Raw genomic sequence first — 25,726 nt, 5'->3', positions numbered from 1 at the left:
CCCTGGAAGCGGAAGTTGCCACCCTACGAGATAAAGTCTCAGATCTGGAGGACAGATCGAGACGAAACAACATTAAAATGCGGGGAATTCCAGAATTGGTTTCAAATAGTAGCCTAAACGATTTTGCTGTGAACATCTTCCAAAAGCTACTTCCTAACAGACCTTCTGCAGACTTTCTGATAGACAGAATTCACAGACTGTCCAAGGCTAAAGGTGCCCCCACGGATGCCCCGCGAGATGTCCTAATGCGGATACATTTCTTCCATGTAAAAGAAGCGATTCTCAAAGCTGCCAGACCGTCCGAAGATTCATCAAGAATTTTGGATCAGCTCCAAATATACGGTGACCTATCTCAAGCTACCTTGGCCAAGAGATGCTCCTTTTACCCTATAACCACGGTTCTACGTAAAGAAAATATTATGTACAGGTGGGGGTTCCCCACGAAGTTGTTAATTAATCGAGAGGGTTCTACGATTGTTCTGTCTTCAGTTGACGAAGGAAAACGCTTCCTATCCACATTAACTCCAGCGAGCTCTTCAAATACCCCGTCACCTGAGCGCGGACTCCAGCTGGACTGGTCTGCATCAGGGTCGAACCAGTGAGCCTGTTATATGTTGATATCTTTTATCTCTCTGCACTCCGCTTGTTTACAGTTTATATGATTTTGTTTAGATTTAAATTGTCTTATTATGCGGTCTAGAGAACTGTTTCTTTTGTTCCCGCTATTGAAGTTGCTCAAATGCTCGCTCTTTATTGTTATCCTTAGGTATATAATATTAACAGGTTGCTTTCCTACTGTTTTGTCAGTCTTTCTATCACTTAGTCAGGAGGGAAGCTCTCTTTGCATGTACCCTTGGGCCTAGAAAATTCACCTTCATCCTTCTGAGTTCTGTCCCCCCGGGATAACTTGGGGGTTGACGGGGCGAAATATTAAGGGTATAGGCTGTAGATATTATTCCCCCTAGACTTTAGATATGTTTGGTTAATGTTCCGGGTGTGAATATGCTACCACTACCCCCACACCCCCTTAGAGTGCCGCCATGGTACGGCGCCCAACTTTACCCCCATATGGGGGTCCACTCTACTTCTCCTTCTCCCTTTCCCCCTCTCTTTTTCCTGTTCCCTCCCCATGTCCTTATTGGATACTTACTCACACTGTCTCTAATATAATGTTTTTTTGTCTGTCTCTAATATACCAAGCAGTTTTCCAAATAGACGATAATGGTTAATGTCATCTCCATAAACGCCAAGGGTCTCAACTCTCCCAATAAAAGGAGATTGGCCCTTAGATACTTCCATAAACATAAAATTCAAATTGCAGCTGTTCAAGAAACACACTTTTTAGACTCAGCTCCCCCGTTATTTTCTGACCGGAACTACAGTTATATAACTACAGTTATATGGCTAATGGCCCATCTAAAAAAGCCGGAGTTGCGATTCTCATATCACAACACTGCGATTTCTCCCTCTCATCCCAATACTCGGACCCTGAAGGTAGATACTTGGTCTTAACTGGTTCCCTTGAGAATCGAGAAGTGACTATAGTGTCGTGCTATGCCCCTAATACTAAGCAACTACAATTTTGCAGAAAACTCTGTACCAAAATTCAGCAACTGGCTAGGGGAGCCTTGCTGCTCCTAGGGGACTTCAACCTGGTCCCAGACCCATCTCTCGATAGCTCACGCAATCTGTCTCGGTCTTCCAGTCGGCCCTCTGGCCCCTCTAAAAACCTTCGCCAGCTCCTGGCGGAATATGACCTTTTTGATGTATGGAGGGTCAGACACCCCTCAGTAAGGGATTATACCTTTTACTCCCATGTGCACGGCACTTACTCAAAAATTGATCTAGCCTTGTCTGATAAATGGTCCCTAGATTCCTTTGAGAAAATCAGTATTCTTCCCAGAACCTGGTCCGATTATTCCCCTATATATATTGAGTGGGAGATAATGCGCAGGACTACTGCCCCGGGCCCGTGGCGCCTGGGCCGCCAGTGTCTGGTTCAGCCAGAGGCTCGACAGGCTATTTGCTCGTCAATAGATTACTATCTACAGGAGAACTCCCCCGAGGACACTACAACCTTTACTCACTGGTGTGCCCTTAAGGCGGTAGCTAGAGGTTCGGCCATACAAATAGCAGCCAAGCTGAAAAGAGAGAATGCAAAATCCTTAGCACAAGCCGAAGCTGAGCTTTCTATTATAGAGAATGAGCACAAGTCTAACCCAACGGATAAAACCTTGGGAAGGCGGTTGAATGCAGCTAGAGATAAGGTGAACAGCTTTTACTTGGCGGAAATCCAGCGTAATGTAAACAGGCTAAACCAGAAATTCTACCAACTTGGTAATAGGGCAGGTAGGCTATTGGCGAGGAAACTGAGAGGAAAGAGAGCAAAGGAAAAAATTCACATGATCCATTCGGATCGGGGATTAAACATTTATGACCCAAACGAGATAGCCAACGCCTTTTCTGACTATTACTCTAAACTCTACAACTTGAAAGATGACCCATCCACCTGCCAGCCCCATCATGAGAAGATAGCTAAGTTTCTAGACAAAATCAACCTTCCTACCTTATCCCCAGAGTCTTACATGTCCCTTAATGCACCCTGGACGCTAAAAGAGGTCCAATCTAGTATAGACTCCCTTCCATCTGATAAAGCCCCTGGGCCAGATGGGTTCCCCTCCAACTTCTATAAGACTTTTAAAGCCCAATTATCCCCGATACTACTCCAAGTCTTCAACGAGGCCTCTTTGGCCAAAAGCTTCCCCCCCGAAATGCTGGAATCCCGCATCATCACTATCCCTAAACCGGGAAAGCCCCCAACCGCAGTCCAGAATTATAGACCTATTGCACTCCTTAACTCTGACCTGAAACTATACGCCAAATTAGTAGCTAACCGCATTAGTCCTCTTCTCCCCTCCCTCATTAAAAATGACCAGGTTGGTTTTGTCATTGACAGACAAGCCCCAGATAATACACGCAGAGAGTTGGGTGTGATTGAATACTGCGCTTCAAGGAACATTCCTCTCTTAGTCCTATCATTGGATGCCGAAAAGGCGTTTGATAGACTTCACTGGGGGTACATGAAAGCTACCTTGGAAAGATTTGGCTTTTATGGCCGGATACTTGACTCCATTTTGGCCCTCTATTCGTCCCCATCAGCCAGGGTGTTTGCAAATGGTTGTACTTCCTCGGGGTTCAAGATTACTAACGGTACCCGACAGGGATGCCCACTTTCTCCTTTAATCTTTGCACTGGCGGTCGAGCCTCTGGCTGAACATATTAGGCGCAATGAGGATATCAGAGGTCCGATAGTGGGCAACTCACCTCATAAAATTAGCCTCTTCGCTGATGATATTCTCGTGAACATCTTAGATCCCGAAGTCTCCCTGCCAGCCCTTCATGAAGTGCTGCAGGAATACTCTGAAATCTCATTTTATAAGTTAAATACCAGTAAGACAGAAGCCCTCCCTCTGGGTTTTTCCGCTGAGACCGTCGATAGCTTGAAAGCAAAATACAACTACTCGTGGCAAAATCGGTCACTTAAGTATCTGGGCATAAACCTGGCGACTGAACGACACCTGTTTGATTGTAACTACGGCCCTCTGTTAAGGGCGTTCACAGGGCTGACTGGAGACTGGATGATGCAGGATGTGTCTTGGCTGGGGAGAGTAGCTGCAGCCAAGATGGTCCTCTTGCCGAAACTAATGTATTTATTTCGCTCCATCCCAAGAGCCCCCCCAAAGCATTGGTTTAATAAATTTAACCAACTCTTAGCTAAATATACCTGGAGAGGGACTAAACCCAGAATAGCAAAGAAGATATTAGCTCGGTCTAAAACAGAAGGGGGTGTGGCGTATCCAGACATTGAACTTTATTATGCCTCATGCGTGTTGAACCAGGCTAGGGATTGGTTCAATTTTAAAGAGCCCAAACCCTGGGTTATACTGGAGAGTACATTCTCCCACCCTATCCCTGTTGCGGACTTATTATGGCTCCCACCAAGTGAGTCTAGGAAACCCTCAGCCCTATGCAAATTTTATTATTTTATTATATTAAAGCAACCTTAGATGTCTGGTATAAAATGACAGCCTCCATAGCCAATATAGCCCTGCCGGCTCCCTTTCTATCCTTTAAAGCTCTGAAATCCCTAATTCCCAATTTACCGCTACAGAGGTGGATCAACCAAGGAGTCAGCTCAATGGGGGATCTATATGTAGAGGATAAGCTCGTCCCCTTCAGTTACTTACAGCAGAAATTCCATATTCCCAAACAGGATTTTTTCATCTATCTTCAGATCAGAAGTTGGTTACACTCACACCTTGGTACACCTCATGAAAAGCCAAACTTTCCAACCTTCCTTAAAACAAAGACCTGTGACTATTCACATAAAGGTGGCATTTCATGGTGGTACTCTTACTTAATTTCCATAGATAGTAAGGCCAAACTGAAATCTCAAATCCTATGGGAGAGGGATTTGAACAAATCTTTCAATGAAGAAGACTGGGAGAACATTTTTAAATCCTGTTTTAAGATCTCCCGCTGCATCAACCACTCCGAGATGTTCTTTAAACTTATACATAGGGCATACTTCACCCCATCCAGATTACACAAGATTTGGCCTACGTCCTCTAATCTATGCTGGAGGAAATGCGGTAATATTGGGGACATATTCCACATATTTTGGACATGCCCTTTGCTGGGATCTCTCTGGGGGGAAGTATTTCATCAAATGAGCTCTATCTCGAACCGACCCATTCTTCCTGACCCAACTATAGCGCTTTTTCATGTTTTCCCACTACACCTTTCTGCTGCAGACCGTTATATCCTAGGACACGTCTTAATAGCCACCAAGGCCTGTATAGCTAAAGCGTGGAAATCAGAGGCAATTCCGTCTATAGAAGGTATTCAAAATAAGGTGCACAAACATTATATCTATGAAACAACCATCGACAAGTACTCTTCCTCTACAAACTCACTTTGCTTGAAGTGGCTTGGATGGTCTGTCTATCTGGAAGGGACGGACCACCCGATCTTGCACAGCAGCTCTCCAGACCTATCAATACTAACCTCTCAGTAGCTTCCTGTTATCGTGTCTAGCGATGTTTTCTGGCCTATATGGATGCAGACTACAATATTGGTGTATTATTCTGACCTGTTATACTTAGTGAGACAATGACGTTTATAATGTAATGTATCTCCTATACCTCCCCCCCCCTCCTTTTCTTTATATATATATATTTTTTTCTCTTGCTACCTTTCTGTACCCCCCTGCTACACTGTTTATGTTTCTGAAAAATTTTCAATAAAAATTTAATATAAAAAAAAAAAGAATTTCAAATCCATTTGTTTTGTATACTTTATTGCTAGTTATTTTCTATTCACTACAGGGACCCCGCCGGCCGCAGCCAGCTTTACACACATGACGGCGCCGCAGGTACCCCTACGGCACAGACACCCCTGACCGCCCCAACACTGCAGGGACGCCGGGGCCACAAGTTTTTTACACAGTTCGCTGGCGGTGAGGGGCGAACTGCCACCCTCCAGGTGCCGGCGCCCTAGGCAAATGCCTAGAGCTGCCTAGTGGTGGCGCCGGCCCTGGAGGGGAATGGAAACAAGGGACTCAAGGGTAATTCTGCCACTATATAAAGCATTGGTGAGACCTCACCTAGAGTACGGAGTACAGTTCTGGGCCCCACACTATAAAAAGGACATCATAGAATTAGAAAAAGTCCAAAGGCGAGCAACAAAGCTTATTAGGGGAATGGAGAATTTAAGCTACGGGGAGAGATTTGGGACTATTTACATTAGAAAAGAGACGTTTAAGGGGGGACATGCTCAACATGTACAAGTATATCAAGGGCCAATATAAGGAACTGTCACTCACCCTCTTTTCTACTAGAAAGGAATCTAGGACGCGAGGGCATGAGTATAGATTAGAAGAAAAAAGATTTCATTCAGCTAGTAGAAAGAATTTCTTTACGGTCAGAACAGTCAAACTCTGGAACTCTCTTCCCAGAGAGGTGGTGGCGGCTGGCTCATTAAATGCGTTCAAGGCAAAGTTGGACAAACATTTACTGGAGAAAAACATCCATGGGTACAAATAAGAAATATAATTTGTCTGTAAAATACCAGAACCTACCAAATCAGCAATGGATATCTATACCAGGTTGAACTAGATGGACGCAAGTCTTTTTTCAGCCTTACCTACTATGTAACTATGTAACTATCCTGGTGACGCAGCGATTCCTCCCTTACGCTCCGTAAGTAATACGGTTTTCATGTGTGGTCATGTTATAATGGTTATGCTAAAATTAATTGTGCATATTAATATGTCCAGGCGAGTTAATATATCCTAGTGTGCTCTGGAAGTTGAACTGAGGAATCATGGGATGCAGAACGGAGGATCCTGCCTCTCTGAAAGTTTAGCATAGGTGCCTGGCTCCTTTGGACCCAAGGGCGTAACTACCATAGGTGCAAGGGGTGCAACTGCTATGGGGCCCAGAGCTGAAGGGGGCCCATCTTTGCTGTGTAAGTAATATGTTTTACATTTTTATCACCATCATTTGCTAAATAGGGGGCCCTTACAAACATTTGCTATGGGGCCTATGAATATCTAGTTACGCCTCTGTTCGGACCCCTCCTACATCCCAAGGTTGAAGCTGTGTCACCAGGATAGAATCAGAGAAAGGGATTCGAACGGTAAGTTCTTACAAATATCCCCTTTTAGGGATTACATTTTCTAAAGCGTCTAAAAATAAAAAAGTGGGGTTGTTTTCCACAGCCAATAAGAGTCATTTTCTAAAAATTATGTAATGAATCAGATTGGTTGCCACAGGCAACATCGCCGCTTCTAGAAACTTCAATAAATTTCTCTATACAGTAAACTTAGCATCATATAATGGAGCCAATGACGGTTGGGATTCATAACAGTTCCTGTTCTGTTCTGCTCTTTGCTTCCAGATATGTACAGAGCAGAAATGTTGGTACTGGATGTGTTAGTGGTAGTGCCCACACAACAGCCATCATCTGCCTATTGTATTTACTCACACAGGGCCGGATGTATCAAGCTTCAAACAGTGATAATATCGAGAGTGATAAACAACCTGCGGTCAGCGTTCAGTTAAGCTGGTGCCCATCCCCCCCCCCCCCCCCCGGAATCCCACCTTGCAAATAAATGTACTCTGGCTACAAATCCATTCACAACCGTGTGAATATGTCCAAAACCATCATAACACGTCACCAGTCATCATTGCAAGAGCCGCGTAGCCCTGGACTTACTCAGCGGTGCGATGGATATAGGCATATCTGGCCTGGAGCTGACAACACACACCCTCCCCTAACACACTCAGGCATACGTAGCATTATCCCGGACACTCCCTGTGTTTTCCCCCAAACACTCCCTGTGTTTTCCCCGGACTCAACCAGTTATTTCCCCTGGACACGCCCAGCGATTTCTTCCATACACGTCCAGTGTTTCCCACCGGACACTCCCAGTGATTTCCCACCGGACACTCCCAGCGATTTCCCCCCCGGACACTCCCAGCGATTTCTACCTGGACACTCACAGTAAATGGGCGGTTTCCAACCCCAGATACCTGCTACCAGCAAATGGCGTGCATATACAGAAAGTCACAGGACTTCATTGCATGATGGCCTCGCACATTCGTACTACAGATGGGTCTGTTCCCATCTTTGCAGGGGATGGCGCTGGCGTCGCCAGCCGCCATCCCCCGCCAGCGCCATGGCGATCGTGAGAAGGGGACGCGCGCCCCCTTCCGACGGCGCTTCCAAACGTTTCCCCGGGTCCCCGCCGGCTTGCCGGCGGTAACCCGGGGTCCCCGCCGCCTGCCCGCATCCCCCCTAACCCCCCCTAACCCTGTCCGTCTCCCTGAGGCGGAGACGGACAGGGTTTCCGCCATGCTAGCGACGGAGACTGAGACGCGCGTGTGCGTGAGACGCACGCGCGTCTCAGTCTCCTCGCTGGCGAGGCTGCTGGCGGGTCGCCAGCACGTACGTTCTGGCGACCCGCCAGCAAGGATGTGCATAGGCACATACTGTATGGGACATTGATAATCCCCTGCTGCGCGATCAGCTCTGACTTGTCACCGTTATGTCTCTGTCAGATTTGTGTAGCGTCTAATAATTCATACGGCGTTGCTGGAGTGCTGATCCACAGTAGACAGAAATGTTAATGTGTGCTCCAATTATTCTCTATACAGGAGTTCATGGTGTCTCCGTATTCTCAGAAGGATCCCTATACCTACAAGAGGCTCTTCTATCTGTTTGGCAAAAGGTATGCAAAATTTGGTGGTAAGCGGTTATTTGTATGCGGCATGGAAAGGAAGACATCTCCTAAGCTGGGTCCACACTGGGTGATACATCCTTAACAAAATGGTTATCCAGTGTGTACGCTCAATGTCGCTAACTATGCGCGCTACCGCCCCGTCATCTGCAAATACAGCTCAGTCTTTATCTAGTCAATGGCTGTATTGTACGGAGTGGGTTGTAAGTGATCACTGGTAAATACAGGAAGGGTTAAAACTGCGCTAGATGTAAAACAACATGTATATTGATCTTAGAATAATAGAATTTAATATAGCATATAGTATAGACAATACATTGAAAAGGGGTAAATAATAAAAGGTGGATAAAAAGTCAATTATAAAATATATTTAGTGCAATGACCTGAGTATATGGATAGTCACCCTTTTTGTCCACCAGTACTGGGGAGGTCCATCCAAGTAGGTATGAACGTTTTTGTAAACAATTTCCACTTCTTTGTGTGTAGAACCGGGTCCTTAGGAGGTGGCGTTCCTCCAGAGAATCTCTGAGCCACGGTGAGTTGAAGAGAGTGGGTGCCACTAGTGCAGTGGTAGTGCTGTGAAAAACCTCCGCTGGATTGAAATTAGGGTACTTGTGGACAATCACGGCTCCCACGATGTGCATCGCATAGCAAAAAATCGCATCGCATGCGATTGCATGCGGTTTTTAACAGAAAAGCATCCAAATGCATTGAAATTAGTATCAAACATGTTCAATGGCCCCCAAATGTCATTTTTGAGGCTGTACCACCCCCACTATCAATGTGAACCCAAAGCGTGGAGAGCGCATGCCACTATATATGGCAAGCGATGGCATGCGATGGGAGCCGTGATAATCCACAAGTACCGAAATTAGTGGCAAACACTTCAGTAAAATAGGGTGACGTCCTGCTAAAAGTTCAATTGGGTTGCAAGGACCTACGCGTTTCACTGCTAAATGCGGCTTTTTCAAGGATAACTTGCTTTGTGTAAAGTCAGGGTTTAAATGCCCTCTTGATGAGGATGATGTCATACACCTGATTGAATTAGTTGTTGCAACATTGCATATACATTTGAAAACAGTATAAATACAGCATTTAATAAAGGGTAGGAGACCGACTTATTTGTAAATATGATAATTTTCAATCTTTTGTTTCACTAAAATAAAAAAAAATAAAAAAGAGTGAGGGGGTGATCGGGGTAGAGTGGGGTGTACCCTCTTTACCTTATCTTTCCCTCTTATATTCACCTGCGTGGTCTTTGTATCTTTCTTATTTATTCTGTTTTATATAATGATTATTAGATAGGGGGTGGGAGAAGGAAAGCAAGGGGGAAAAAAAAAATGGGAAAAAGGTCCTCTGATAATTAGCCTCCATGCTGGATATCGATCACCCGCTGCCACTATAACTGGGGTTAGAAATAGGTTAATACTGGATTGTATATACCTTATTCCCTCATATACTGTATAGGATTTTTTAATGTATGTGTTAATTCTTAATATTGGCATGTATGAATTGTTGTGTATTTGATTGTTTTTTCTTTTGTATGTTTATATTGATAAAATTTAAATAAAATAAAAAAATAATAATAAAAAAATATATGATACTGTTAGAGGCCGCGTGAGCAGCTCCAGCGCTCACGCAGCAGCCACCAACCAGCATGTCCCGGATGTTGCCATGCAACCAGGACGCCGCCGCATCAGCACGCTCAGACGTCCGGCGGGCGTCACTGAGTGACCGGGATCTTCTGCACGGCTACTTTCTCCCCTGCCGCAGCGGTTGCTTAGGCGACGGGGTACGCCAGGCGGCCGTGCGGAGGAACAGGTGCAGCTCTCAGCTGCGCCGTCTTGATTAGCAGCAGCAGCAGACCATTGGTCACGGGTCCTATTTAAACTTCCTGAGCAGGCCGGTCAGACGCCAGTTATAGTTCTGTGTCAGCGTGTCCAGAGTGTTCCCGGTTCCTGGAGTCTTGCTGTTGCCTTTTGATCCACGAGGAACAGAAAAAGAAAAGGATTGTCTTTGTAGCTGGCGCACTGAAGAAGAGAAGTTATTTGTGTTAAAATTTAACTTTTAATAATGTCAATAAAAGAAAGCCATTAAAGGTGAAATAAAGATTACATACATGACTGACAAAAACATTGAACAATGATTAAAAAATGCACGTGCTGTGTGTGTGTTGATTTACTGATTTATTCTGTGGTTACTCCTGTTGGTGAGGAAGTTCCCACGAGGTGATACACTATGGTACGCGATGTACTGATGCCCACAATATAGGTAAGTGGTGGGAGCTGTCAACTGGATCACGTGATTGAAAAGAGTCGTATGGGTGACCAGGCGTGAAGTCATGTCTGGTTCCTCTATTACTTTACGACTAAGTGTCTGTTGGTTCGATTGGTTGGTATAAATCCAATCTATGAGTATGACACGCTTCGCTCCATATCGGAGGCTGCTGATCTCATGGAAGGTAGTATCAAATATGCCTCGCATAAACTGATACAATGAAGAATTGGATATCCACTGTATCCCACATAAGGATGGGTTAGAAGTGTACAATAAAGTTTTTGAAATTAGTTTGTAGTCTGTGTCTTATTATTTGCACATAAGTCAAGTTATGTCCATTCAGCAGGCAGATGAAATTCTGTATCCCGCGTGGATGGAGGTTTGGCAGGCTTTGCCTGCGCACCAAACTGACTGGAATTTATTGGGGATTGCGTGGGCGATCCGGCAGTGTGTATGCCGATGGATCCCTCTATTCAATTATAAGCACACTGGTGTGTGTTATATTCTATATACATGAATCAAGCTTATTCCATAAGACATGTAGTGTCAGTAGGTGCAGCAGGCAGATGGAATTCTGTGTCCTGCACAAATATTGCTTAGCGTATTATGCACATTGCAAATCATTCATTTGTTGCTGTTTGTGAGGATGGGTTTTAGGAAAAGATTGCATGGGCGATCTGACAGTGTATATTCTGTCCGGTCCCTCTATAGTATTGCAATTACACCTTCACAAACTGACAGGGTGACTACGTCTGTATAGTGTTAGGTACACCTCTACCAGATAATGACGATTGGACACACGAAACCAGCCGGTGTGGCAGGCAGACAGCGTTATATATTACATAAGTGAGAATGCCGTATCCTGCACCGTATTGATCGTGCAAGTATAATAAACACGTAATTAGTAAGGATTTAAATTGATCCTGTGTTGCCAACTGGCTTTGCTGACTTATTTCAGCGGAGATTGTATGGGTGGTCTGGCAGTATGTATGCTGTCTGATCACTCTGTTTTCTCACGCTTGTCCGTTGGTATATTTATTGTCAATCAATCTGGCAATTGTCTGGTTTGGTGACCAAAAGAGTATAGTGCACTGTAATCCTTACAATCGGATTTCTCTACTGATATAGCAAAGGATACAGTTTGATGTTAAATAGTGGCATTCATTTTATTACAATGTAGCTGTTTATGCATTCTTAGAGAGATAAATATATCCTATGTGAAATTGCTTGGGTAATCTGATCTCTTGAAAAAGCCATATGTGAAACGCGCGTTGGCCGCATGCACGTGCTGTTTGAATGTGTGTCTTAAAATTATATTGTCTATTTAAATGATATGTGATACAACAGCAAATGTGTTAACGTATATGCAGTAAATAGAACACTGCGTAGCGGGCATTGGAGCGTGGTGTGACAGACGGCGGCAGTACATACACCGCCTGACCCGTCTAATACTAAGATCCAATTCTGTCCTAACAAGACCACGCTGATATTACAAGCAATACCTCTCTATCTGCAACTAGTCTAATTATGACGTGTGCTGAGATATATTAAGCACTGGATAGGAGAGATAGTATATTAATCCAGTGGTTGACCTTTAACTATATGTAGTAAGCCCGCTCTCCATATATTCTTAGTCTGAAACCTAGCAGACCCATTATTGCGACAGAAACTCTAACACATCAATTCTGTTGGTGATCTCTTATCGTTATATCTCACCCACTAGTTGGTCCAAACGCTGAATGATTAATAAACGCTGTATGCCAACATAGAACAGTAATGTGTTAGCGTATTTTCAGTAAACTGAACACTGCTCAGCGGGCGTCTGGAGCGTAGTGCGACAGACTGCGGCGGCATATACACCGCCCGATCTGCCTAAGAATAAGAGCAAATTTTGCCCTAACAATAAACCACGCTTATACTATAAACAGGACGATAATATATCTCTTTATCTACAACCAGTTTAAATACGACGTGTGCTGAGATATATTAAGCACTGGATAGGAGAGATTATATATTAAATCCAGTGAGTGATCCTTTAATATATATAGCAAGCCCGCTCTCCGTACATTTGTAGTCTGAGATCTAGCAGACTTATTATTGCGGTAGAAACCCGTAACACATTAATTTTGTTGGTTATCCCCTATTGGTACATTTTATTCACAAGTTGGTGTAAACGCTGATAAATAAACGCTGTATGCCCCTAAACGCTCTCTGTATATTCTTAAGTCCGTATGTGAAAACATTGCTACTGAAATAGTGGAATCTGTCTAACCCCACGCACTATCAGATTACCCAAGCAATTTCACATAGGATATATTTATCTCTCTAAGAATGCATAAACAGCTACATTGTAATAAAATGAATGCCACTATTTAACATCAAACTGTATCCTTTGCTATATCAGTAGAGAAATCCGATTGTAAGGATTACAGTGCACTATACTCTTTTGGTCACCAAACCAGACAATTGCCAGATTGATTGACAATAAATATACCAACGGACAAGCGTGAGAAAACAGAGTGATCAGACAGCATACATACTGCCAGACCACCCATACAATCTCCGCTGAAATAAGTCAGCAAAGCCAGTTGGCAACACAGGATCAATTTAAATCCTTACTAATTACGTGTTTATTATACTTGCACGATCAATACGGTGCAGGATACGGCATTCTCACTTATGTAATATATAACGCTGTCTGCCTGCCACACCGGCTGGTTTTGTGTGTCCAATCGTCATGATCTGGTAGAGGTGTACCTAACACTGGTAGAGGTGTACCTAACACTATACAGACGTAGTCACCCTGTCAGTTTGTGAAGGTATAATTGCAATACTATAGAGGGACCGGACAGAATATACACTGTCAGATCGCCCATGCAATCTTTTCCTAAAACCCATCCTCACAAACAGCAACAAATGAATGATTTGCAATGTGCATAATACGCTAAGCAATATTTGTGCAGGACACAGAATTCCATCTGCCTGCTGCACCTACTGACACTACGGGGGAAATTTACTAAAGAAAATTTGTAAAAAAAATAGGTGTATTTGTATCCAGAAATACACTTATTTTTGACATTTACTATCCCGAAAATACGGCAATTCGTATTCGTATTGATGTGCTATCAATACGAATATGAATTGCCGTATTTTCGGGATGGTAAATGTCAAAAATAAGTGTATTTCTGGATACAAATACACCTATTTTTTACAAATTTCCTTTAGTAAATTTCCCCCTACATGTCTTATGGAATAAGCTTGATTCATGTATATAGAATATAACACACACCAGTGTGCTTATAATTGAATAGAGGGATCCATCGGCATACACACTGCCGGATCGCCCACGCAATCCCCAATAAATTCCAGTCAGTTTGGTGCGCAGGCAAAGCCTGCCAAACCTCCATCTACGCGGGATACAGAATTTCATCTGTCTGCTGAATGGACATAACTTGACTTATGTGCAAATAATAAGACACAGACTACAAACTAATTTCAAAAACTTTATTGTACACTTCCAACCCATCCTTATGTGGGATACAGTGGATATCCAATTCTTCATTGTATCAGTTTATGCGAGGCATATTTGATACTACCTTCCATGAGATCAGCAGCCTCCGATATGGAGCGAAGCGTGTCATACTCATAGATTGGATTTATACCAACCAATCGAACCAACAGACACTTAGTCGTAAAGTAATAGAGGAACCAGACACGACTTCACGCCTGGTCACCCATATGACTCTTTTCAATCACGTGATCCAGTTGACAGCTCCCACCACTTACCTATATTGTGGGCATCAGTACATCGCGTACCATAGTGTATCACCTCGTGGGAACATCCTCACCAACAGGAGTAACCACAGAATAAATCAGTAAATCGACACACACACACAGCACGTGCATTTTTTAATCATTGTTCAATGTTTTTGTCAGTCATGTATGTAATCTTTATTTCACCTTTAATGGCTTTCTTTTATTGACATTATTAAAAGTTAAATTTTAACACAAATAACTTCTCTTCTTCAGTGCGCCAGCTACAAAGACAATCCTTTTCTTTTTCTGTTCCTCGTATGACCATTATTGTCTTTGGCAGCACCCCCATTTATGTATCAATTGCAATCACAACACGGCAACTTAATATTGGGGACACCCCACCAAGAATTATAAATAATCTTGTGCAGAACTACATCCCCAACCCCCCTCCCCTTGCTTATGCCTTTTGATCCAGCCTGGTTCCCTGCATATCCTGAAGTGTCATCCCTGTATTCCATTGTTCCTGTTCTGGTATATCCTGTCTGCCAGTACCTCGGTGTTCCCACTTCCCTGCTGTTACCACCTTGCAGATAAGTTGGATGATTTACCCACCATTACATTACTGGCAGATCCTTGTTTCTTGCTTATAACATCCTTTGTGTATTGTTACACTGGTATTGCTCACAACATCCTCTGTGTATTGTACACTGGTATTGCTCACAACATCCTCTGTGTATTGTTACATTGGTATTGCTTATTAGACCCCTGTGTATTGTAACACCTGCTTTGCCCAAAGGGACCGTCACCTTCCAGGGGCACATCAGGCTCTCCACTCTGTTGAGGGATCGGTGCCCCGCTACTTTCCTGTCTGAGTTAGTCTGTCCTCTTGTTCCTGGTCAGTCTCCACGGATAAGTTGTCCTCACATAACTCCTGCCTGTAAGGAGTCTGGGCGGACTTAATTCGCCCTTACAGCCGGACGGGTACAGGCGAAGCCTAGCTCTAGCACTTATCCGTGGACATTTGGCCAGGGCAATAGAGTTAGGGACCGGGGCCACCGATACCTTCATAACAGATATTCGGATAGGTTTGTTGGTGAGAAATCACTTAAATCTCTAATTCCAGTGATTCTTGGTGTACTGCGTTTCCAGAAGTCCGGTCAGCACAGGACTTCCGGGTAGTGGAACGCAGACATTTATAATGCACTTCCTGGTTGCACTGGTAGCGTCATTGTCACACCATTCCAGCGAACCTGCGCTGAGCTTCCAGTATTTGGACCACAGAGAAGCTGTTAGCAGGTGGGCGCAGGGAAGTTTTATGCGGCCCCGTTATTAATATCTTGCGTTCCATTGACTAGGACGCAATTTTTCCTATGTTGTTACTATTAGAGTCATTTAAGTACAATCTTAGTCTGGAGTATAAGTAACATCCTTGTATTTACAGACAAATAAACAGATCATATTTTGAGGGGTGTTGTGTACAATATTATTTTGAGAAGGATGACTAAAAATAAACATAAATATAAATATACATATGAAATATAGACAGATTCAAATACAATATAATGCAGCACAGTACTATGATACGGCATTATTGATATATATATATATATATATATTATTAAAAAGCTTACTCTAAACACAGTTGTGAGCTGGGATGTATGTCCACTAGGTGGTACTAACACCCAAGTATATGGTACATTTGATATGGATGGGCATCGCATATATTGTGGCTATGTATCCACTGAGAATTCCAGTGGATATTTCTAGTTTGTACTCATGGTTAGTTGTTCAAAGAGAGAGGAATCAGTCAGTGCATTTATATATAATAAGTGGTTACTGCTATATAACAATAAAATAAGATGGTGGTAACTGTATAGGATGTAAGTAATGGTAGATATATAAGTAGCAAGATGCTTGCTTACATGGTATCTCTTGAGGGAAAGGAAGGAAAACAAAAAAGGTTGGGACAAGGGAAAGGAGAAGTCAGGGGTTCTTTCAAATAATGTTATTTAATTCAACTGCTTTATTGAGGCCTTCTGGGTGTATTGTCTGCATTTTATACATCCAGAAGACCTCTTGTTTACATAGTTCTTGAAGTGGTCACTACTTCTCGCGGTCTTAGGTATATGTTCCAGACCTATGACACTGAGGTATGTGGTATTCCCAGCATGTTTCTCAGCGAAACGTCTCGAAACGCTAAGTGTCTGAAGCTGTTTTAAGACATTTCTACGGTGCTCAAGGAACCTAATTTTCTTGTTGTTCGGCCTATATATTTCAGGCCGCATGAAATATATATATATATAATGCAGTTTTTGTGGCAGCCCTCCTTGATAAATTCAGAGCTTGCTCCAGTGCCTTCCCAAACACCCACGGGGGGTGAGTAATTTATACTGCAAAAGCAGATAATAAAGACACTGGACGCAGGTCAAGGATCTAACGTTTTTGATGTATTAACATCGTCATCAGGATAACAAGAAATGCTAACAAACGTACCTTATATCACCCCACCACCAAGTGAACCAGGCATCCACGGCACGCTGCGGTTGATGCGCCCGATAGCGACGTCATCAAACCATGCTGGTTGCCATGGTAGCCTGACAACAAAAATCAACAATACAAAATAACATAAATGGTTGCAGTGTTACAAACTAGTGCGTTACCAATTAAACACGCGAAGGTATGTCAGCACGCTTGAGATAGTAAGGCAGGAATACAGCAAACCAATATTATACATGCTACGTACGCAGTCAAAACATGAAAAACAATGTTAAAGTGCCTGGATACAAATTAAACGCTGACTGACAAAGATGTGTGTAGATGGTATGTTACAGGAAACAATGTAGGCCGGCTGATTCATTGAGGCCTCTCGGGGAGAGTGTTCCCAATTTATGAATCCAGCATGCCTCTCTCCTAAGCAAACGCAGAGACCTATCCCCTCTGCGAATCTGAGCAGGTTCATGATCAATGATCATATATTTCAATTGGGAGATATTATGGCCAAACTGAAGGTAGTGCCTCGCAACGGGTTGGACACTATGTTTGTTGTTATATGCTGCACAAATTGCAGTCTTATGGGCTGCCATTCTTTCTCTCAGTGGGGGTTATTCTAGTTCATTCTTTCTGACAAAATCCTTCTTAGATGGACAAAACCATGTGCACTGCGGGTGGGGCAGATGTAACTTGTGCAGAGAGAATTAGATTTGGGTGGGGTTTTTCTTCAAAGTGAGATCTATATTGCAGTGTAAAATCATGCAGTCAGTATTTTCCCTGCACAGAAACAAAAAAACTCACCCAAATCTAATTCTCTCTGCACATGTTACATCTGCCCCCCTGCAGTGCACATGGTTTTGTCCATCTAAGAAGGATTTTGTCAGAAAGAATGAACTAGAATAAACCCCAGTGTGCGTTCGGTTTTTCACACATATGATAAGCCGCAGGGACAGGTTATAATATATACAATGAATCAATCGGTACAGGTGACCCTGTGGCGGATCATGTACCTATGCCCTGAATGCGGGTGTGGGAAATCTTTGCCGACAGTAAGTGCACCGCATACGGCACAGTTCAAACAGCGAAAACAACCCTTTTTAAGTCGTAAGAATGGCCCTTGTTCAGAGCTAGATGTACGCATCCCTGTTATGTCAGTACGGACAACTAAGTCTCTAATGTTCCTGCCACGGCTGTAACAGGGCATGATCCGGGAATCATGTAAATTGAGATCAGGATCTGTACTCAAGATTGGCCACAGGTCACGTGTGACGGAGCTAATTATATGGCTATCACTGTTGTAGTGATTCACCCACGGCAGAATGTTGGTAAGTTTCTTCTTGGGACGAGTTTTAAGGGTGTCAGCCCGGGACGAGCAAAGTGCTTTGGTCTTTGCTTTGGTTAATAAATCAGCTGAATAACCTCGTTCGAGGAAATTAGCTAGCATCCTGTCAATGTGGGAAATGGCAGTGGGCCGATCAGAACAAATTCTGATGGCTCTTAAAAACTGTGAATATGGAAGTAAAAATTTTAATTTGGGGGGATGGAAACTTCCAGAATGCAATGCTGTGTTGTGGTCTGTTGTTTTGCAAAACAATCCAGTGCTTATTATACCCGCATTGAGGCTTATGCCTCAATAACACCTGTTCGGTGCTCATACAGAATGTCAATTGTACTGGGTGTCCTGTGGCGTTGTGGGTGGTGATGTATTGTTCAAGTGAACAGGTGTCATCAAGCCATATGATAAATACATCATTGATGTATCATTGATAGGTGACTATCCTAGAGGAAAAAGATACATCATTGAGCCATAAATCATCTTCAACCGCATACATATACGCATTGGCATACGATGGGGCCACGAAGGACCCCATCGCACAGCCTGATGTCTGCATGTAAAAGACACCATCAAATAAGAAGTAGTTATAAGTGAGGACCATCTCCAATAAGTCAATGACAAAGTCAACATCTGGACCGCTGTAGAAAGGGTTATTGACAATTAATCGGCATACCGCCGCCATACCTTCAATAATCGGGATGATCCTATACAGACTTGAGATGTCCATGCTGCAGAGCACACTGTTGGCCGGAACCACACCAATTGTCATAAGTCTGTTTAGGAACATGGTGGTATCAAGCAAATGTCGTGGGTGATTGACAATGCATGGTTGCAGTATTGAGTCCAGGAAAGTGGACATTTTGTGGAAAATCCCCCCACGGGCCGAGATGATCGGGTGTCCGGGCGGGTTGTCAAGAGATTTTTGTATCTTTGGTAATGAGTACAATAAAGGTACAGTGGGCGTATCATTGTATAAGGCCGCCAGTAACTTCTTATCAATCACCTTGGTACTGACTGCCAGCTCCAATCTCGATAGTAGCTGTCTATTGAAAATGAGTGTGGGGTCTGTATCAAGAATTCTATATACTCTGTCATCAGCCAGTTGTCTGCGAAGTTCGGTGGTATATGTCGACAGGTCCTGGATCACTATGGCCCCGCCTTTATCAGCGGGGCGGATAATGATATCAGTGTATTCAGATAAGGCTTTCAGAGCTTGCCATTCATCTCTATTAAGGTTGTTTCTAGATATCGGGGATTTGGATCCCTGTGTCACTTCTTTGCTCACTTTTTGATCTAAAAGTCTGTTGAAGGTTTTAATTGAAGCATTATATGACATCAGGTCGAACTTAGATCGTTTCTGCAATTTCTGCAGATTAGAGGGTAAACAAGGTTCAGAGTCTGTGGTCGGAGCCGCTTTACTGCCATTACAGAATTCATGTAATTTAAGTTGGCGATTAAGCTTATAATTTTCCACAGTCCACTGCATGTCATCCAGAGGTACTGTAGGTACAAACGAAAGGCCCCGTCTGAGCACTTGTTCCTCCATTGGAGACAGGGGGTGATGTGACAGGTTAAAGATCAGGTTCTGGGGTGTAGTGGGGGACGACCCACTCTGCCCCGTCCTTTTTCTTTTGAGTTCCCTCTGCCTCTGCCCTCCTCGACGGGTCCTTTGCCTAATGCGCTGCGACCCCTGCGGGGGCTTACCCCTAAAGGGAGATGCTGCTGGTTGTTGGGACCAGATAGATGGTCAGAATCACTGTTGGACCCTTGATCCTGTGAGGAATCAGACTGCCACAACTGGCGGTAGTTGCGGGGCTTGTATCTTCTGTTTCTTTGCTGGCCACCGTTGTTCACCCACTGGTACACACAATTATTCTCGTAGTCACCAATCACCTTGGATAATTTTTCTTTTTTAAATTGGATCAAATCGCGTTTGTAATTAGCGATCTGGTTATTGAGTTTATCAACCCAATCCTGTGTACTATCGTCCTTAAATGCTTGTAGGTGAGTACGTTCAAATGCAGAGATGCGTTCTTTGGCAATTGAGAGTTCTCTAGCCGACTCCTCGATAACCAGTAGGAGTAGATTGAAGCTGCACTTATTAAGCACAGCAATCCATCGTTTGCAAAATGTGGAGTTGTTGCGGCCAATTGTTGGAGAGTTCCGAACTCGGAACCCTCTGGGAATTCTCTTTACTTTGTAGGAATCACTGAGTGTGATTCCGTGATAAAGGTAGTCCACTTCTTTCTGCCTCAATTTGACCCAGTCACGGTAAAGGTAATTTAGAGGCAGTGTCTCCAGGTCATCCTGTAGTTGTTGGCCAAATAGTATTGAATCAGCTTCAGCCTCCGAGAAGTTCAGGGTGACACCTTGTGTCAATATCGAGGTTATTCAGCTGATTTATTAACCAAAGCAAAGACCAAAGCACTTTGCTCGTCCCGGGCTGACACCCTTAAAACTCATCCCAAGAAGAAACTTACCAACATTCTGCCGTGGGTGAATCACTACAACAGTGATAAACATAGAATTAGTTCCATCACACGTGACCTGTGGCCAATCTTGAGTACAGATCCTGATCTCAATTTACATGATTCCCGGATCATGCCCTGTTACCGCCGTGGCAGGAACATTAGAGACTTACTTTGTAGAAGGATTCTACGTTGGAGCCCTTATATTTAAAAGGGTAAAACTGACTAAACTTTTCCCTTGAAATGTCAAATATTTTGGTTTCTTTTGGCGAATTATTCTCAAATTCTTCTAATAATTCTGTAAGGCATTCAGGGCAGGGACATTCCCTTGATCTAATATTATGGCCGCTGCTTCGTCTCTATTTTTGTTTAAAATTTGTCTCGCAAAGAAACGTTTGCGGCAAAGGCCTCTTATAAATCTATTAAGTTCGACAAACAAGTCAAAAATATTTGGGGTTGCTACCGGAGAAAATTTAAGTCCCTTGCTCAAAAGTGACAGGTCTGATTTGGATAGTTCTTTGGAAGATAGATTGTATACTGTTTGTTTGGGTTGGCTAAGTTTCTTTAAGGATTGTAATTTCTTTTGTTGTTCCTTCTTTCCTCCCCTTCTTCCCCTGATAGTGGGCTTCCATTTATTTTTGGTGTGTTTATGTGTTTGGTCTGGTTGTGACGTAATTCCTCTGTGTGTGGTCCCTTCTCTAAAAAAACCTCATGTGTGGAGTGAGCCTCGTGTGTGGATTGAACATTCTTTCTTTCGGGTGTGCCCCCATTGATCTTGGTTCTAGAGTGGGGTTTTCTGGGAGTTTTCTATGTGGGGAACGATGGTACCTTGAAGATTTTTCAGGGGTGCCCTCATAGGAGTAAATGGGGGTGTAGGGACCGGAGTGGACCCTCCATCTCCCTCGTCTCCTCTCCAAGTCTTCTTGTGACCTGTCTCCCCTGGATTGTCGACGAGGGTATTTAAGTGATTGAGATACTTTTCTACCTATATCTTGTGTGTCTTTATTCGGATGGAAGCGGATATTTTGTTTGGTCTTATAGTATCTCACTCTGTTGTTCTCATAGTCTTCTAGGTCTCTTTTGATTTTTTTGCATTTAAGTTCTATTATTGATTGCTCAAAGCTTGATATTATCTCATTTAGGACTTCATGTCTCTCTATCTAAATTCTCTCATATTTTTATGAGCTTCAAGTTTTTGTTCAAAAGAGTTTGAATAACATCACGTTATTCACACTCTTCTGAACAAAGAGGCCATCCTAGAAAACTCATACAACAAGCCTTCAAAGAGGTATTAACTCTAGATCCTAATGAATTACTGAAAAACAAAGAAGATCGAATCGTGATCAACCACACAGAGCCAAAAGTAACAAATAACCAAATAGCATTCATATCTACATACAACAACCATTCTGCTCAGATCAAAAAGATTATTAACAAAAACGTTAACATTCTGAAGCAAGACCCACTACCACTACCAGATGTACTACCAGAAAAATCTATTTTTGTGTTTCGGAAAATAGAACTTTAAGAGATACGTTGGCCCCCAGTTTTCTGAAAACTGATGCTATTAAGCCTTCTCAAGAAGATATGTGGCTCAATCCAACCCCAAAAGGTTTCTTTAAGTGCGGTAGCACGCGATGAATGACGCGTACCCACATTACACACAAATCTACTTATCAAATAACAGACAAAGAAGGCAAAATTTGTAAATGTAGCCAGTTTATGAATTGTAACTCAACATTTATATATATATATATATATATATATATATATATATACAGTGGCAGATTCAGGGGGGGGGGACTCGGGCACGTGCCCCCTGTCATTTTGTTTTGTAGCTGAGGACCAGGGATTTCCAACGAGCCCAGCCCTGTGTCTCTAGCCCCCAGGGAACCTGAGATATCGCCTGGCAAAGCGGTAACGTTTTTTTCCCCATAGGATAATATGGGACCCGTCAATTCCGACCCCCAGCCGGTTCCGACGGCTGCCAGTTCCCCCCCTGGTATCTCGGAAGCTTGTGGTTGATCTCAGTCAATTCCAAATCGCTGGGTCTTCAATATGATACCAGGCTGGTTCATATTGGTCAATCACTTCCAGAGATATTGCATGTAAACCGATTTTTTTATTTTTGTTCTTTGAGGGCAAATTACTCTGGAACCAAATGTTCCAGTTTCACTGGACCAAAATCATTCAAAGCCCACTCAAAAGTTCTTCAATATGATACTTGTCTCATGTAAATGGGTCAGTTGGTGACGAAGATATAGCCGGTTAAATGAGATAACTGGTTAAAGTGGGGAGAGGTGGTATTCTCTCCCCCTCACACCAGAAAATGCAGAGACTAGGCTGGTGTAAAAGGGGCCAACCTGGGAATGCATTTTCTGGTGTGAAAGGGGTATTCTTTCAAATAGCCAGGACCTGCAGTGCTCTGAATACAGCCAGGCTCTGCCACTGTCAGTGGCTATCACTTCTGCCTGGCGGCGGCTGTCACCCGTTTACCGTGAGCATGTATTCCCCCTTGGCAATGAGCATGTAATCCCACATGGCAACGAGCATGGAACATCTGGCAATGAGCATGGAACCCTTGACAATGAGCATGTAGATAAGCAGCACTTATGTAGCATAATTTTTAATAGGCACTATGGTGTTTGGCATAATACATAATGGACATACTGTAATGGCGTGTAACTTAATGTGTAATGGACATTATGGTGTAAATGTTTAATGCGCGCCTTTGGTGGATAATGTCCCTGTTTATGAAGCGTATTGTGAATTTTGGCTTAATCTGTGTGGCATAATGTGAATTCTGGCTCAATCCGTGTGGCATTATGTGAATTCTGGCTCAATCCATATGGCATTATGTGAATTTTGGCTCAATCCATATGGCATCATGTGTAAGGGGCAAGTATAATGGGGTCTAGTATTTTGTTGCATAATGTGTAGAAGTTGTATATGGTGTTGTACACTACACTCAATGACACACCCCCTGTTGAGTGGCCACAACCCCTTTTCTGGAGCGCGCCTTCGGCGCACGCACATCTACATCCTTCACTTTTGTCGCCATGGTAGGCCTGCGTACTTTAAATGCCAGGGCCTATTTTTAATCCCATTCCCACCCTCTCTCTGCTGCTCTCTTAGCATGTACACTGGCACCAATAACACCGCCCCTCCCCCACCTAAACCCTCTTTTATCATGGTGCCCCCCCTGTCATTTTATCCTGGATCCGCCCCTGTATATGATGTGTGGTGCACAGACAGCGCTGCCACTCACTAAGTGTTAACCAGTGATTTAAAGAATATAAAGTGCACAGTGCAATGTGCAATAATCGCAAAAATTATTAAAAACACTCCAGAGTTCAAACTGTGTCGTCAGATGTCATCAGGTTGGCCTAATTTCCATAAGACCAAACAGTAAAAAATGGGAACGTGGTATGACTTCTGCGCCTTCAGTGTGTTAATAATCCTTCTTAGTTACTTAATATATGCGTACCATCACATGAGTGAAGAATTCTCATGTAGTGATATCTTTCTTTAAAACGATCTCCTTCCCTCGCTTTCTCTTCTGTAGGTACGTCTCAAAAGGGCGTTCCAAGCATAGGGGAAGTCGATGAAGGAGTGTATTATTACAAGTGATTACTTTTGGTGACTTGATTAGATAATATTTATAGGTGCTTGTGCACAAGGAATATAAAATTGGTGAACAACGCCACCTTGTGGAATATTTAAATTAGTGCACGTGCTGATCACCTCGTGAAAAAAAAAAGGCTTTTTATAAAAGTTAAATTCAAGCGACTCACACTTGGAGCATGTGGGACTTCCTCAGGGGTTAGAGATGAAGTGACCAGAGTGTATGGAGATATAAATAGGTTATTTTAATGCCCTTAATTGGATTGCGTCCGGAAATCATTACTGCGCATGCGCACGGCGCCCGCGTTGCTACAGCAACCACCGGGTTATATTGCCGGTGTTTTGCTTCATTGCGTATGCGCAGACACTCCGTGATATCGCGAGAGTGTCTAGGAATGGATCTTCCCTTATGTGAGTTGGGACACAGGACAGTGATCGCGCATGCCCAGAAACGGCAGCGCTGTGCATATGGGGATGATTCCAGTAATAGTGTATGTCCACACTTTAGACAGTGTATGCGCAAAAAACAGCGCTAGCATCAGTAAACATTTGTTAACAGCACAGGTTAACCATGTTAATATACGTTTCGAAGTCCTGCAATAATAATTGTGTATGGCCCTATATAGTGTGTTGGACATCTACCCATATTATCAAGTGGCATATGTCATATTAGCCATAGTGTGTGTTATATGACATTGACATTGAGAAATTCTGTATCATGTCATAGATGGTGCTTTCACCACCAACCATATAACAAAAAACGTATACATATCGATTTACCCGGAGCGTTTACACCCTAGAGACAGTCCCAATGTTCAGTGTGGACCCACTGTAACATTGTGTCGAACAGCTACATTGTGCAAAACGCTCCCGTGTAAAACGATCATTATAATGAACCCCACTAACATACAAAAACAAAGAATACAACAGCATAAATATAGCAGCATAAGTTGATACATAAATATATAAAAACGAAATAATACAACAGCATGAATATAGCAGCATAAATTAATACATAAATGTATGACCCTTTTCACTGCCCAGTGTGGAACCACTGTCGCAGTGCACCGGATTTCTAGATTATGTATATAATATTTATCAAACAATAAATTTACAATCAGTTTATATAACTAGTACAGGGATCGATAAAAATCTAACAGCCTCATATATTATGCAATTACAGACGTAAAAGCATTATTCTATATACATGTAAAAGTGTGAACATATAAAATATATAAATATATGTGCAAATTTTGTGTACCCTTATTACTTAAGAACTGTCAAAGACGAAATCAAAGGAAGGGAGCTATCTCATATGAGTCATTCAATCCAAAAGGTGTCAGGGTGTTCAATGAGTAAATCCAAAACATCTCCCTTTGGGATAGTTTTTGGTCCCTGTCTCCACCCCTCTCTCCCAAGATGACATGTTCTATAGCTTTAAAGTATAGGTGTTCAGGGTTGGATTTATGAAAG

General features: G+C 43.0%; 1 protein-coding gene across 2 annotated transcripts in view; it reads left to right on the top strand.

The window, feature by feature from the left end:
- LOC146050019 (cholesterol 24-hydroxylase-like) overlaps positions 1 to 25,726 on the top strand; it is an 82,189-nt gene that overhangs the window by 31,987 nt on the left and 24,476 nt on the right. For both annotated transcript variants that reach the window (XM_083166789.1, XM_083166790.1), the window contains exon 4: positions 8,220 to 8,293. In XM_083166789.1, coding sequence (XP_083022915.1) covers positions 8,220 to 8,293 — 74 coding nt within the window. The remainder of the gene's footprint in view (positions 1 to 8,219; positions 8,294 to 25,726) is intronic.

The sequence above is a fragment of the Crinia signifera genome, chromosome 12 (genome assembly GCF_055691185.1).
Source record: "Crinia signifera chromosome 12, ASM5569118v1, whole genome shotgun sequence".
Lineage (NCBI taxonomy): Eukaryota > Metazoa > Chordata > Amphibia > Anura > Myobatrachidae > Crinia > Crinia signifera.
This window is presented reverse-complemented; position numbering and strand designations above follow the sequence as displayed.